General features: G+C 39.4%; 1 protein-coding gene across 3 annotated transcripts in view; it reads left to right on the top strand.

Annotated features, from left to right (window-relative positions):
* TRHDE (thyrotropin releasing hormone degrading enzyme) overlaps window positions 1-14,715 on the top strand; it is a 209,474-nt gene that overhangs the window by 148,122 nt on the left and 46,637 nt on the right. For all 3 annotated transcript variants that reach the window (XM_039391317.1, XM_039391316.1, XM_039391315.1), the window contains 3 exons: window positions 4,031-4,119; window positions 13,929-14,062; window positions 14,161-14,216. In XM_039391317.1, the coding sequence (XP_039247251.1) occupies window positions 4,031-4,119; window positions 13,929-14,062; window positions 14,161-14,216 (279 nt within the window). The remainder of the gene's footprint in view (window positions 1-4,030; window positions 4,120-13,928; window positions 14,063-14,160; window positions 14,217-14,715) is intronic.

Genomic DNA, 14,715 nt, shown 5'->3' with positions numbered 1-14,715 from the left:
GTTGGTATTTTGGTTATTAAGTTCTAGTGGCAGCAAAAGGGGGTAGGTGTTTTAACCAGTCAGTTTTACTCTTGGATTCTTGTTTTATGCTTTTTACTCTTGAACTATTTTTATGCCTCACTTTGAGTTAAATAGCTTTAATCATATCTCTCAGTGATATAAGGTCTTAGATTATGTTCTCAAAATACTTTACAAAGATTAGTAAGTGTTACTGATGAACAAGTAATGGATTCCCATCCCACAGAAATTTTCAACATATCAAAACATTTCCCTCTATTGAATCAGGACAAAAATCAAAGCAAAAATTGGGGAATAATTAGTTTAGAACATTCATTTCAGTTCTGTAATTTCACTACCTTACATTTCAGTTTCAGTCATTTTAACTTCTCCCCGCATTTTTTTGAATCAGTAAACTGAAAGTTCTTATTTAAAACAGTAGTTATAAAATGTTGCAGCAGTGCCTGTTTTAAATACTGTATTTGAAAATCTGTGCTGAAGCCTTCTTTTTCTTACAAGCAGCTTGGTTTTGAAAAGTTTCCTTGGGAAACTCAGGTTTAATTATGAGAGGTCAACATCAAGTGGAGGGAGAGACCCATTTAGTTGCTTGCACAGATGACTGGTGCCATTCAAGGTGTTCTAAGGTGTCTTACTTTGCCTTGTGTTGCCATTACAAGGGTGGGAGCATCCTTAGGTGCTCTGTCATATTTAACAGCCCATGGCAGATGTCTCAAGTACCCTGTGACAGCTCAGTTGACGTCACCTTGCACAATTGAATTAATGCCAGAGAAACTGAGTCACAGAAGATGATGGTTGGGATTTCACCAGTGCCAGCTAATGCCTACATGAAGCTTGGCACATTATGGTTACTGGGAAGATGAATCTTGAAAATATATGGGTTTACATCTCAGCAAAAACATTCATTAACGTGAAAAAGTAGTTGAAGAGGTGTGCAAAATCTGAAATGCCAGGAACCTTTCCTTTTCTTTTTTAATGACAAATACATACTGAGAGCACACTGGTGGTGCTCCCAAAATATAAATAATAGGTCTACACTACTCACAGACAAGGCATGAGGAAAACAGGCGAGTGGGCCCCCTTTTTTCTCTTTTCTCTGTAAAGCAGAATACTGTGATAGAAAAGTGCAAACAAAGTTTGCCTCTTCCCAGTCACACCTGGAGAACAAAGTCTGTACAGATCACTCAGTGAGTGGAAGCTGTCTTCTTGAAAAGTGAGCCACATACGTCTCTCTCACATAGATAGAAAAAGTTGGCCACAGCTGCTTCTGCAACAGCAGCAGAAGTTTCTCTGAGAATGAAGAGAAATGGAATGAGAAAACAGATAAACAGAGAGAACAGCGGCAATAAAGTAGGAAAAATATGTTTCTGGAGATGCCTATTTAAAGGAAACCCGTGGTTCACCTGGGAAACTAATAGTCAAGAGAGTGAGATTTGGAGGTTCTGGAGAGCACCAAGAACATCAGGAGGTCTCTCATATTGGGGAGATAAAAGTTAAATTTGCCAGTACTAGTCTCCCTAACTAAATCCACACATATTTTCTGAGGAGGAGTAGCTTTTGTGACAGCTGGATCACCTTTCAGAGAAGGATCTGTCCTTATTTCGGTGGGATTTATCTTAATTGGAGGCAAAATAATGTCAAGTAATATAAAATTCTTCTCTGTATAGATACTTCAATGTGCAAAATACATTTCTATGAAATTCCTTCTGAAAATAACAGGTGTCCATGTGTATGTTCATACATGAATATTTGTGAATGTGTATATATGTGCTTAAATCATCTACATAGGCAGCTCTCAGTATCTTTTATTTTGCAGTTTAGCTTTTTCAGTAGGAGCTGAAAGGTCATAAAAATTCCATGCAAATGCAGTTTTTATTTTTTTTCATATGCCAGTGTTCCTGTTCTTTCAAATAATGTAAAAGCTTTATGCAAATTTTGCCTCGTTTTTCTCAATCACAGTTTTCCAGCATCTTTTTCATTCTGGAGAACCAAGTATTTAGAACTGGATATGTTTTTAAAGGTGATATATTTCCAAGGAGTTTTTTTGGACAGACACTAGTGAATGTCTAGTAAGGTATAAGGTAGTTAAGAGAGTAGTGAATATAATCTGGTGCATCACTTTGCAGCATTCCCTGAGTGCCCTCACCTGTTGAACCCAGAAATTACTGACACTGTAGCAAAAGCAGCAGGACACAAAACACACTTTCATCTCATTGCTCCAGTTCACAGTCCAGAATATTGGTTAAGCCTACAAGGAGGGTAACTTTGTGTGAGGACCCCAGATAGAGAACTGCAGAAGCTTGTGCACCTAGTGGACATTCTTTTCTGCCGGCCATGCTACGGAGTGTGTCAATGTTCAGCACAAGGAATGGGCAGACTGATAAAGCCATAAGCACCTTCAAATGCCACAGCTCAATTATCCAAAAAATGTCTGCCAGGGCATGTACTCATGTGGAGCTTATCTTCAGTGCAGGAGTAGATCTGAGTTTTCCCAGTCATGATACCAACACTCAGAGAAACTAAAATCACATGGAACCTTTTTCTTCTCCCAATTGGCAATAAATGCCATGTTTCCTTTCTACTATCATTCATAGCTCTTTCAGCTGTATGGTTGCCCAAATATTTCCCCCTCTGCTGAATCGCTGCTGTATGATCAAGTGTTTCCCAGCACACATGATTCTGTTCTAAGTAATACAAATCCCTGTGCGTGCTGAGGGCTCTTTGCAAACGTGTGGGGAGCCGGGAGCAAAGTGTGGAGGCAGAGCAGGGGTCTCTCTCTCTTCCCCAGACTCCAAGTCAGGCCAGCAAATGCCACCCTTGCAAGCCAGCCCATGTTGACTGCAGTTGTGGAACATCTGGGTGGTGTTTGTAATTTTTGTAATTCAGTGCATCAGGCTTCTGGATAAGTGGAAAGGAGCAAAACCAATTGTTTTTTTAGCACCATGGGCTAGTTTTGCAATGCTGCGTACTAGCAGGAGAGAAGCTGATGCTGACATCAAGAACTGGCCCACACTCGCACTATTTTAATGCAATCAGTCAAAAATTATGTACCTGGTATCAAAGTGGTAGTATACAGTGATATCTGAGTTGAGGCCATTCTCTTGCCATGCTGCCTTGCTTAACTGCATAAATACTCCCCCTAGACCACCTACTCAAAGACCAGCAAAGGTACCACCTGTATCATTACCGAGTGCTTCCTCTTGACTGGTTTACAAAATGATGTGGCAGGCCTGTCAGGGAAATGTCCACTCTTTCACTGACTGGTGAAATGGTACTTTTGAGAGTTCAGAAATAGAGGTCATGAAGACATGCAGGAATTCATCCTTTCTGTCCTCGCCCCAAAAATTGATTTCATACAGTCAATTTCTGCTTATTAAGAAAAAGATGTTATATAAAAATTTTAGGTAAATTATAACATTTACTCCAAATAAGAAACAATTTTTAATATCCTATAAGGAATTTGGGGTCTGATTACACCAGTATATCACCAAACCACATGCAGCAAGTTTTGTCAAGTTTGCATATGCACAGGTGATAATAAATGGTGCAAAGAAGTGGAGATCCATCCCATTCATTTTGTTTTTATAAACCAGCAGCAAGGAAAGCCAATTGTAGCTTTTTCAGAAGTTACTAGAAGAGTATGTTATTTTTAAACTGGTAGTCTTTTTCTACATAAATATAAAAAAGTGTTCTTCTTTATATGAGAAATCATTATTTCCTCTTTTGCGAATCATTTTGTAAAATTAGGAAAAGCCTTGCAAAAAAGTCCTCATATAATGATAGTGTGTGAAAAATGTAAAATATAATTTAGGAGGTTTTTTTAAATGAATTACTTTTTCATTGTTTTATTACTAATAGCAAATGCATTTCAAAATCAGAGTAACTTCTTAAAATCCACAGATCTTTACAGTGCTACTAAAATTGTGTTTTGATGTCTTTGACATGATCCCTGATTACTGTGAGAAGAATCAGTTCAGTATTTTTGTTCTTAGATTCCCCCTCCTTTGTCTTGCAGCTACTTGTGGCAGATTCCATTAACAATTGCAGTAGGAAATACGAGCCACATCTCATCAGAGGCAATTATATGGGTGTCTAACAAATCAGGTAAAAATAAACTTTCCTCCCAGTGGAATCTCATAAAGCATACTTGTGTTTTCCTCAACTGTTTCTTTGGAATTGATCCTAGATAATTGTTTAGTTGCTCTGCACCCAGGTTTAACTACTTAAAATGAATTACAAAAAAAAAGGAGAGTTGGGAAGGGAGGGAGGAGGAATGAAAGATGAGCAACAAGCTAGATTTATAATTATTGCAGAATTTAGACAGTATGATGTAAAGCTTTTATGTAGAAATATGTAACTAAATGCTAAGTATTTTATATTTGGCAACACATATCAAATCATTGATGAATGCAATTCATTTATTGATTGGTGAAAGTGAAATGTATTATTTTATAGCAAAGCATCTGATGAGTATGATTTAGTAAATTTAGAATTCTATAATTTTTGACTCTGATCTGTGGTCTGAACCAGGGCTAAGAAATGTTTGCTGTAACTAAAATTTTCCTTATTGATCTATCAAAAGTATTTGTTCTCTCTATTAGATAACCATATGCTGGACCTCAAAAGTGCATTATTTTGCTTATTACTTTTTTTCTTCCTCCTCAGTTCCTACATGATCATAACAGTAATAGTTATTGTCCTGAGGACAGTGAGTGCTAGATACCAGTGGTTTTTTATCACCTAAAAAAAAAAAATCCCGCCATAGCAATGTCCTGAAATATTTATTTCCTTAGCACTTCATGCTACATTGTCTGACAATTTTGGACTGGAATTGAAGAGAGTGAGGGAAGACATATCGAGACTTGAATAGAAGGATTATATGGAAGGGAAAAGAAGGATCCACGCATCCCCTTGACACATGGGCTGTACAGGGAGAACCGATCCCTTCCTGTAAAATTAGAAGGGTACAGAGATTTCCCTCTGATAGAAATTTATTGGGAGAGATGAGGGTGTCAAACCTGTGTGAGACTTCTTTTCCTCTTTTATAAGTTACTATAATATATTAGTCACATAGAGCTCAATAGCCAGTAGGAATGGAGATGTATGGTGCGTGATCAGTAGAAATCTGAGTACCCCAAATTTCTAGTGGTATAGGGTGTGTTTCTTTACCCTGATCATTTGCAGCCTATGAGAAAGCAACATGTTTTATACCGCTCCCATGATATAATGATCTAGAAATGTGCCTGTGATCAGGGCACTTTTTGTACCTGGGAAACATACTCTAGTAAGAGCATACGGATGCTGCTTCACTTCTCAGAAACTTACTACATTGGCCATACTTTTTAATATGAACATCTCTGAAATACTTCAAAACCTGTTTGCACTTTCACAGCCTGCGTTAATGACCTGCTCTACTTTTGTCCTTTAGGGCTTGACTGAACTCTCATTGAAGTTATCAGAAAGATTCCCACTGACTTCAGAGAGAGTTGATCACCTCATCTCATCTCATTAGGTTGCACATGCATGCCTCCTTCCCTTCGCTCCTGCCTTCAAAGTTCATTATATCACTGTTATCTACACAGATGGTTCCTCATTGCTTTTTGCATGCAGAGTGCTGCGGAGGAACAAGTCCATAAAACTGCTACCCAGTCTTTTAAGATCTACTGTTCCTATTGGAATGCCTTCAAGAAATCAACAAATTAATGATGGCCAGTGTAAGCAATTATTTTGGGGTGGCTACTATATAGAAATTAAAGAGGAACCTTTCCGAGTCATCTGTCTCCTGTATAGCAAATCAATGGCACTGTGATCTATTGCCATTATCCTTGTTCGTCCTCATTACTTTCACTCACTCATTCACTTACTGTGCCTCATTGAAAATGAGGCTGTAAACTTATGACTACATCAAGCATGTCCTCTTGCTTCTACTTATTGTTATCTAGCTCAGCTGGAGAATTCCTCAACATAAAAAGTCAGTAAGAACATCCCTGAATGTACTCAATGTATGATTCATTGTACATGCTGTTATGTATTGAGGCTGGTATAGAGGATTTTGTGTTACTCCTGGAGTTTTTCTGCAGCTTTGTGGGGATGTGGGAGGGATTCTGAGACTCCAAAGGACAGTTCCCAGGATTGATTTTTGTGGACTGGAAGAATCATGAAGACATTCTGTTGTACAGAGGACACAATTTCAGTGTTGTCCCAGTGAGTAGTCTGGGAACAACTCTGCAAGTTGGAGGTGAAACAAACTACTCCAAAGGATATTTGGAAGATTGGGAGTGGTCACATTGTTCTTCAAGTGAGTATAATTGAATGAGATACTCAAATCAAGTTTGGAATAAATGCTGTTCACGAGGATGGTTTCTGTGCCCTTTGAGGAAAGAGTAGGCAATTCCTTCTTTTTAACCAAACTGTCATGCTGGAAGAGCTTCCAGTGTAACCTGAGGAGTGGATAGGAGGTAATGAACAGCTCTCTTTTGTTTGCCATGTATTAGTGATCACAGACCTCATTTCTGCTGCCAATAGTGAAGAGGGTTCAAATTAATGACTACCATTATGATATCTTGGCATATCACTTAAATTTTTCAATAAAATTAACCTTGTCTGTGGGTTATCTGAGAGAAACAAAACCATGGCAATTTTGAAATAGCTACATATATTGCCATCAAGAAATATTCCTTTTTTCTGGTATTTCAAATAATATCTCAGGGGAGTAAATCCCCTGCCTTGTACTAGAGTTCACCTAGGATGGTTATTTGCTAATGGAAGAGTCTTTTCCTTCGTGTACATCCAGAGAGGCAAGAGAGAGAACTGCTGATTTTTGCATCCTTTTTGAGTCTGTGACCTCATCAAGGTATTGTAGGATGCCAATTGGCATTTTCATGAACAAGGGATAAGAGGTTGCTATCCAGTTTTGTGAGAGCCACATGAATGTAGGGTGATTGAGTTGCTGCTCTCTACTCATCCTGTCAGTGTCTGGCTCTATACCAGAGATAGTGAGCACGCAGATAAGTGATTGTTCAATATGCTGAGCAGGATTAGTTCAGATAACTGCAGATCATCCCAGCTGCTGGCAACAGTGCTAATTCTGTCCACTCTTCAGTAAAGGCCTGCTCTGGAAATTACAGCTATGCAGTGTCTTTTTTGAGATGTAATTCATTATCCTTTGCAGCAAATCCTGTAGGGAAGACAATGCCAGACGTTGGCAACTGTCTGATGAAGTTCATTGTCTCCAAGATGTTTCATTTTCAATATATCTCTTCCCACCTGTTTGTGGAAGGTACATAGTTATAGTTTTGGAAGCTTTTAATTTTCCAAGTGCTTCTGCCAGTCTCTCTTCTCCTTACCCAGTGAGCCGTGGCATTTTTGTAACCATGTTTGTACTCATCAGTTCATATACCTGCCACCAGATGATGACCATTTTACTCGCTTAGTTTGTCTGGTGTGTGAAATGGACCTGTCTTGTTTGCTCTCAGAGTTCTGCACAGATAGGTCACCACCACTTTTTCCCTGTTCACTCCCTATAGCCATGGATGAGGGTGTTCTGCTTCAAGTGAGTGTAAACCAGTCACAAAGGAGACATCTTATGATTAACCTTCCTATCCATGCTGAGGTCAGAGATATCACACTAAGGTGGCTGCAATGCTCTTTGTGCCTTAGTCTTGCACATCTGCTGAATGATAAATTTCACTGCCACTGGGGAAATCATTGGTGTTACAAACTTCTGCTTTGTCATAAACCTAGGGCTTGTTTCTGTTTTGCCTAGATAAGTTGCCTCTTTTGTGGTTGCTGTAATAATCTATAACCATGTATCCACAGCGTTTTGGGATCCCCCCAAAAGCAGTGGATAAAATTCAAGAACTGGCTTTGAACCCATTACAGCCTCACAAGATGACTGCTTAGCTGGGCTTGTGGGAAGGTGTTGGCAATTGCTGCTGAAGGCATACTAAGTGTGGAAGCACAGACTCACCTGTCATGTTTCGGCAAATGCAGAAGAACTGACCATGACCTGAAGTGAGGAGGTTTAGGTAGCATCCACTTTCAACAGGCGAGCAGGGCTTTTGATAAAGGCAGACTTGCTGTTCCCTGGGCATCATTGTTCTGGTGCTCAGTCTCCAAGTAGGAAACATCTCCATGCAACTCAGCAAGTGTTGCTGAACTGACTGACACAGCTTTACAGTCTGTCCTTTCCATCCCCACCTCCTGTTTGTTGACTGGTTTCTTATGTTCTGGGGAAATATTCCTCTGATGAACTTCTCTGCCTCTGATAAAATGACTGCTATTCAGACTGCTGTAAGTATCTCCTCAGGATTGCCATAAGATGGGGGAAAGGAAGTTCAACATGGAAATTGATTTCCAACAAGTCCCAATTTACTATGCCACCTCCTATTAGCTAAATCTCTACTTTAGCTGTAAGCCACTTGACCATCAGATTCTCCTCCATGAAGTGTTTTGTAGGAGACAGATGCTTCTGAGCTGGGGTTTGCTAGCTGCCCACCGGGAAAGAGAGCATTAGTTGTAGCTTTAGAAAAATACCTTTTTTTTTTCCTTTCGGAGACTCAGCTGCTGAGCTTTACCTGTGTTGCTTCCAGACTCCACTCTTGTATCTTTCAAAAGCAGGAGGAAGAGACAGAAGACTGCTGCTTACACTGTGTATCACCTTAGACTTTAGCAGTTCCATCATATAGGAATGTTAATTGATGGAAGGGTAGTCTGAGGAAAGATTATGTGAGATAGAACTTGATCATTTTGATCATATTTCCTGATGACCTTCATTTATTGTGTTATTCCCTATACCAAAACATTTTCTTTCATCATGGAGCTATGGCTACATGGCAAGTGAGATAGAACTTTTTTTTCTGGTTTCCTTCTCCCCATATGAAAAGTTCATGCAAGAAGATTTGTAGAATTTAGTTAGTCAGTATCTTTTCACAAAATATTGTGATTATGATGAATTTCCTCATGGAACATTTTTATTTACCAGAAAAATTTCACTTTCTGTTCTTGACATAGAATTTTGCTACACTTGTGCAGTTATTTTTGCAGCAAAATGGAGTGAGTTCTCCCAGCATAAGCCAATTTCTTAGTATGCTAGGGGTTGTATAAAATGAAAAGTTAAAATAACAGCTGTGAGTCTGAACATTTGAAATGGTAGTGGAACTGTGTTTAGCTATGCTCTTTGCAGCACTGACATAGTCTTCCAGAGGAGTGCTCTTCTCCCAGACCTGCCTCACATGGTGCTCGGGTTACCGTGTGGAGGAGCAGACTTCCATCATTTTTGCTGGTTTTGAAGGAGTTGAAGTTGCTCGAGAGCTGGGAGAGCACAGAACTTCAAGCCACGTGCAGGTAGCACCAGCTGGAGGACTGTCTCACACTTTGAGAGCAGAGAAACTGGGAATAAGACCCTAGCTGATTTTCTTCCTTCAAAACAAATGTCATAAAACTTAAACATTTCCTTGTAAATATTTCCTATATGTATGTGGCAAAACTGGAAGTTTCAGAGCAGCATTGTTTTCTGAGGCATCCAGAGAAAACACAACCATGGAAAAGCACTTTCTGATGAAAGAAGATTAAAAAAAATTCCCTTTAATCTCAAATACAACTGGATATATATCTTAGATTGAATTTTAAGAGGTGAACTAAAACTGTCAAAGATAGATTTCATTTCAAATTAAGTCTTTGTTGTTGTTTAGAAAGTCATGAGTGTTCTAATACAGAATTTAACACTGAATTACTACCTTTTCCCTAACTATAATACTTTTAACAGGAGACTAGTAAATGTGTTTTTAGTAAGTGGAGACATTACCCAGGTGTATAGACATTTTTAGTGCTATAATCACCAAAACAAAGAATTTCTTTTATAGGAAAATGTGAGAATTGACAAACACAAATATCAAATTCTACTAAATAATATAGAACTGTGTGAAGCACATGCATCAGGCAGCTCCTTGAAATAACCACCTTTTTATATTAGCTGAGAAGGTGTGAAACATTCTTGTTCCGTATTTCAGGAGAAAGTCAACACATGAGCAGTCATAGAATCATAGAATCATAGAATCATAGAATCGATTGGGTTGGAAAAGACCTCCGAGATCATCGAGTCCAACCCTTGGTCCAAATCCAGTCCATTTACTAGATCATGGCACTCAGTGCCACGTCCAATCTGCGTTTAAAAATCTCCAGGGCTGGTGAATCCACCACCTCTCTGGGCAGCCCATTCCAATGCCTGATTACTCTCTCTGTAAAGAATTTTCTCCTGATATCCAACTTAAATTTCCCCTGGCGGAGCTTAAGCCCGTGCCCCCTTGTCCTATTGCTGAGTGCCTGAGAGAAGAGACCAACCCCCCCCTGGCTAGAACTTCCCTTCAGGTAGTTATAGACGGCGATGAGGTCACCTCTGAGCCTCCTCTTCTCCAGGCTAAACAACCCCAGCTCCCTCAGCCTCTCCCCATAGGACTTATGCTCCAGTCCCTTCACCAGCTCTTCTCTGGACCCGCTCCAGCACCTCCAGGGGAAGGATCACTTCCCTGCTCCTGCTGGCCACGCTATTTTTGATACAGGACAAGATCCCATTGGCCTTCTTGGCCACCTGGGCACACTGTTGGCTCATGTTGAGCTTCCTGTCAATTAGTACCCCCAGGTCCCTTTCTGCCTGGCTGCTTTCCAGCCACTCTGTGCCCAGCCTGTAGCGCTGCAGGGGGTTGTTGTGGCCAAAGTGCAGGACCCGGCACTTGGCTTTATTGAACTTCATCACATTGGAATCAGCCCATCTCTCAAGTCTATCCAGATCCCTCTGCAGAGCCCTCCTGCCTTCCAGCAGGTCAACACTCCCTCCCAATTTGGTGTCATCAGCAAATTTGCTGATGATGGACTCAATCCCCTCATCTAAATCATCAATAAAGATATTAAACAGGACTGGACCCAACACAGACCCCTGGGGAACACCACTGGTGACAGGCCGCCAGCTGGATGCAGCTCCATTCACCAGCACTCTCTGGGCCCGACCCTCCAGCCAGCTCCTAATCCAGGAGAGGGTACACTTGTCCAAGCCATGGGCTACCAGCTTTTCCAGGAGTATATTATGGGAGACGGTGTCAAAGGCCTTGCTGAAGTCTAGATAGACCACATCCACAGCCTTCCCCTCATCCACCAGGTGGGTCACCTGATCGTAAAAAGAGATCAGGTTGGTCAGACAGGACCTGCCAGTCTTACCAGAAAATAATGGCAAGTGGTTATGGTTGTATTTAAACTAACTAAAACAGCAATAATGCCATCAAGCTTCTGAAAGATATTCTCCTTTAATGCCATGTGTGTTGGGGATGTTGCATAGCTGTTACTTATGAAATAGGTTATTTAGAACTTGTCATATTTGACTGGCAAGTACCATTCAATACTCTATTAAAGCAGAAGTAATTTCCTCAAATACTGAAACAAGAATAAGGGTATGTATTTTTTTGTTACATCTGATTTTGAAAATTTCCATTTAATGAATTTATTTACCCAGATAATGCTTAAGAAAGGCTTATAGCCCATTTGGTATGCTTTTAGGTAGTATCATAGAGGTGTGGGGATTAAGCAGTCACAAGTAGCTGCTTTCAGGAATGGTGGTATTTAGAGGTTAGTTTGCAACTGAAGAACATGGGCAGAAGGCTGTACTGCATTAAGGTGATAGGATTTTCTGCCTAGAGTGAGCAGCCCGCTCCTGACCCTACCATGGCAGTATGCCCCTAAAAACCCAGAGAAACTCTTAAAGTCATCCTTTCCCTCAGCATTGTCTCCTAGATACAGAAGTGTGTACTTTTTCCTGTTTCTTTAAGAAACCCACTATGTTGGTAAAGAATATAGCTGATGTTTAGGGGTGACAGGCTGTATTCAAAGCACCACACTGGGAAGAATAAATAGGATGGAGTAGATCTGGATTCAAATTTCTTCTCTCCCTTTTTTTACGGGAGATATTTGATCCAAATCTGTTCTAAGAAAATGCCTTTATCACTATGGTGTAAATTGTTACAATCTCATATAATTTTTCTACAGTAATGTTTTTATAAGGTTACACAGGAAACAGGATTCAAGTCGTCTCTAAGTAGCATGGTGCAGTGGGGTGGTTCTGACGTTGGGTCCAGTGAAAAAAGGATTTAAACAGAAGAGCAATTTCAGTATAGCAGTCTAAGAGAGTTTGGTAAGGACTGAGCTGCACAGCCCAGTGTTTATTAGACCCCTGTGGAAGAAGGGACACACAGTGTTACAACCTTGTCCCAAATCAGACTGTGTGGCAAAAGCAGCTTAGGTGGTTTGACAGTATGAATGCTTGGGAAGTCCACAGAGTTGTAGGACTTCATTCTGATTTTCTCAGTCCAATTTCTGCAGGATATCTTTGCTCCTAAAGAATATGTCCACTTGGTGCTTTATCACAGATTATTTTCACTAAACCCAGGGGTCTGTATTTTTTTTTCTCATTTGTTTATATAGAGTAATTAGATTGAGCTGGTAAGAGTCTGTTAGACAAACCCTAAAGGAGCAATAACAGTTGAATTGACTAGGCAACAACTGAGTTATTCTAGGCTTAATATTTCTAAGAAGTGTATTTTTAAGATGTTTTAATGATTTCAGAACTCCCTAGGAGAGATGAGGACTTTATTTTCTAATCCTGCAGCTTTTTGTCTAAATTCACGTGCATGATGCAGCTCCATGAATTTGCACATATAATTATGTGTCTTTAAGATTGGGGTCTTGCTGATCTTTGTATTTATTGCACCTTAAAATAATAGTTATTTGTGGGTTTGCTTAGTTGAGGGAGAAGCATAACTTTTATTTGTAGTCCTAGTCATCTATTATTTACTCAGAAATTACTTTTTTATAAGAAAGACTGAAACAAATCACTTTCTTTAGTAAATCTGTGTACTAGATAACATGTGCGAATTGTAAAGACCACGTTGTTAACTTTTTTCCTGATCGTTACTTTCAGGGAATTCAAGCATACTAAGCAATTCCCTGATGGAATTACATTTATAACAAATTTTATGTATTTCTTTTTTATTTTTAAAATGCCTGAGAAAACTGTTTCTTCAACAATGTACAAACTAATTTTTTTATAGTAAAAAAAAGTTTTGGAATTTTTAGTGAGTTCTGGTTCATGATTAGTTTTGTCAGAATAATTTACTAGATTGAAGACTTCAAGAAACACGGAAGCCTGAGGCTTCATCCTATGGTAATTCTTTCCATAGTGAAACAAAAGTGTGTGTTATGAGTTCAGCGTGTTTTTGTTGTTGAAATCCCTAGTCCTGCAAATAGTCGTGGAATACTTGACCGTAGAAATACTGTAATAAATTTAGACTTTCTGCCCCGAAGTGATTACTTAAAATGAGGGGAAAGATGAAGAACAGGTTAGTTGATATAAGGTTCTAGCTCTAAAGAGAAGCCTCTCAGTGGTTAGTAGCTAGAAGCTGTACAACTGGAAATACTTTAATTTAGAATCCAATATAAAAGCTTCATCAAATACATGCAAAAACACTTAGGAATTTATTTTTTTAATCACAGGTTTAGTCTTCTCTCTATAACATATCCGTTGAATTATTCGAGTTACAGTTGTAGAAAGCTGTTTTAGCATCACCAGAATCAGGGTACCAAACTTAAGATGTGTACTTCTCACGTAAATAATATTTTCCAGGGGACAGAAAAGCATACTTGGAGTTCTGTGTGGGTAAAAGGTCCCCATGGGAATGTCAGCTGGCATCTCTCTACATCAGAACAGATAAAGGAGATTATTGTTAATCAAGCACAATGTTTTTGTTAGTCTTTCACTTAATTTTGCTGCCTTCGTGTATACTTAAAGAAGGAGAAAATTTAACTGATATGTCTTTATAATTTTTAAATTTAAAACCAAAACCCCTTCCCTTCTTGTTCTTTGTTTCCAGAACACCACAGAATTCCTGCTTTCGAAGAGGCAGGTTGGTTGCTGGGGAACATCAACCAGACTGGCTACTTTAGAGTTAATTATGATATTAGGAATTGGAGGCTGCTAATTAATCAGCTAACAAGGAACCATGAGGTAAGCTCCTATTCTCATCCCTAAAATCTACTTTCATAGGTGAACCTTCACTGTTCCATCACCCTAAATGGTTCAATTTTTGTGCTTGGCCCTCACAGGTTATCTCTGTCAGTAATCGAGCAGGCTTAATCGATGATGCATTCAATCTAGCCAGGTATGTTTTCCTGAAGATCGTCTATCCTCATACACATTGCTGCAATAGTTCATGCAACTGTTAACTCAGCAGTTGAGTGTGCTTCGAACTTAAATATGTCTTAAACATACGGAAGTTCTTTTGCGTCCCCTCTCTTCCTTTTTTTTGTGGCACAGAAACCTGGTCTGTGGCACGTTCACTCCTCTTGATCAATAATTGCCATAGGGTATTTCCGAGTCTGAAGATATCTGATCAATTTTGCAGCAAGTTCAATTTTACACTTTGAAGATAAATAATCTCTTTCCTCTTTCTCTAATGAATGAAGGTTTTTTCTTCTGTTTCTCCCTAATGCCCTGCCTCTCCTTTTTTTTTTTTTTATAACTGACCCTTGTGGTGTGTTTAATTTGTTATGGAAGGCACCTTTAAGCTTTAGTAATTTTTTTTTGCCCTGATTTGTTGTAGTGGATTGACTCTGGCCAGATGCCCAGTACCCACTAAAGCCACTCTCTCACTCTCTCTC

The sequence above is a fragment of the Pipra filicauda genome, unplaced genomic scaffold (genome assembly GCF_003945595.2).
Source record: "Pipra filicauda isolate LSUMZ 115617 unplaced genomic scaffold, ASM394559v2 scaffold93_size3172892_pilon, whole genome shotgun sequence".
Classification (NCBI taxonomy): Eukaryota; Metazoa; Chordata; class Aves; order Passeriformes; family Pipridae; genus Pipra; species Pipra filicauda.
Note: the sequence above shows the minus strand (reverse complement) of the source record. Positions and strands in the feature narration are given on the sequence as shown.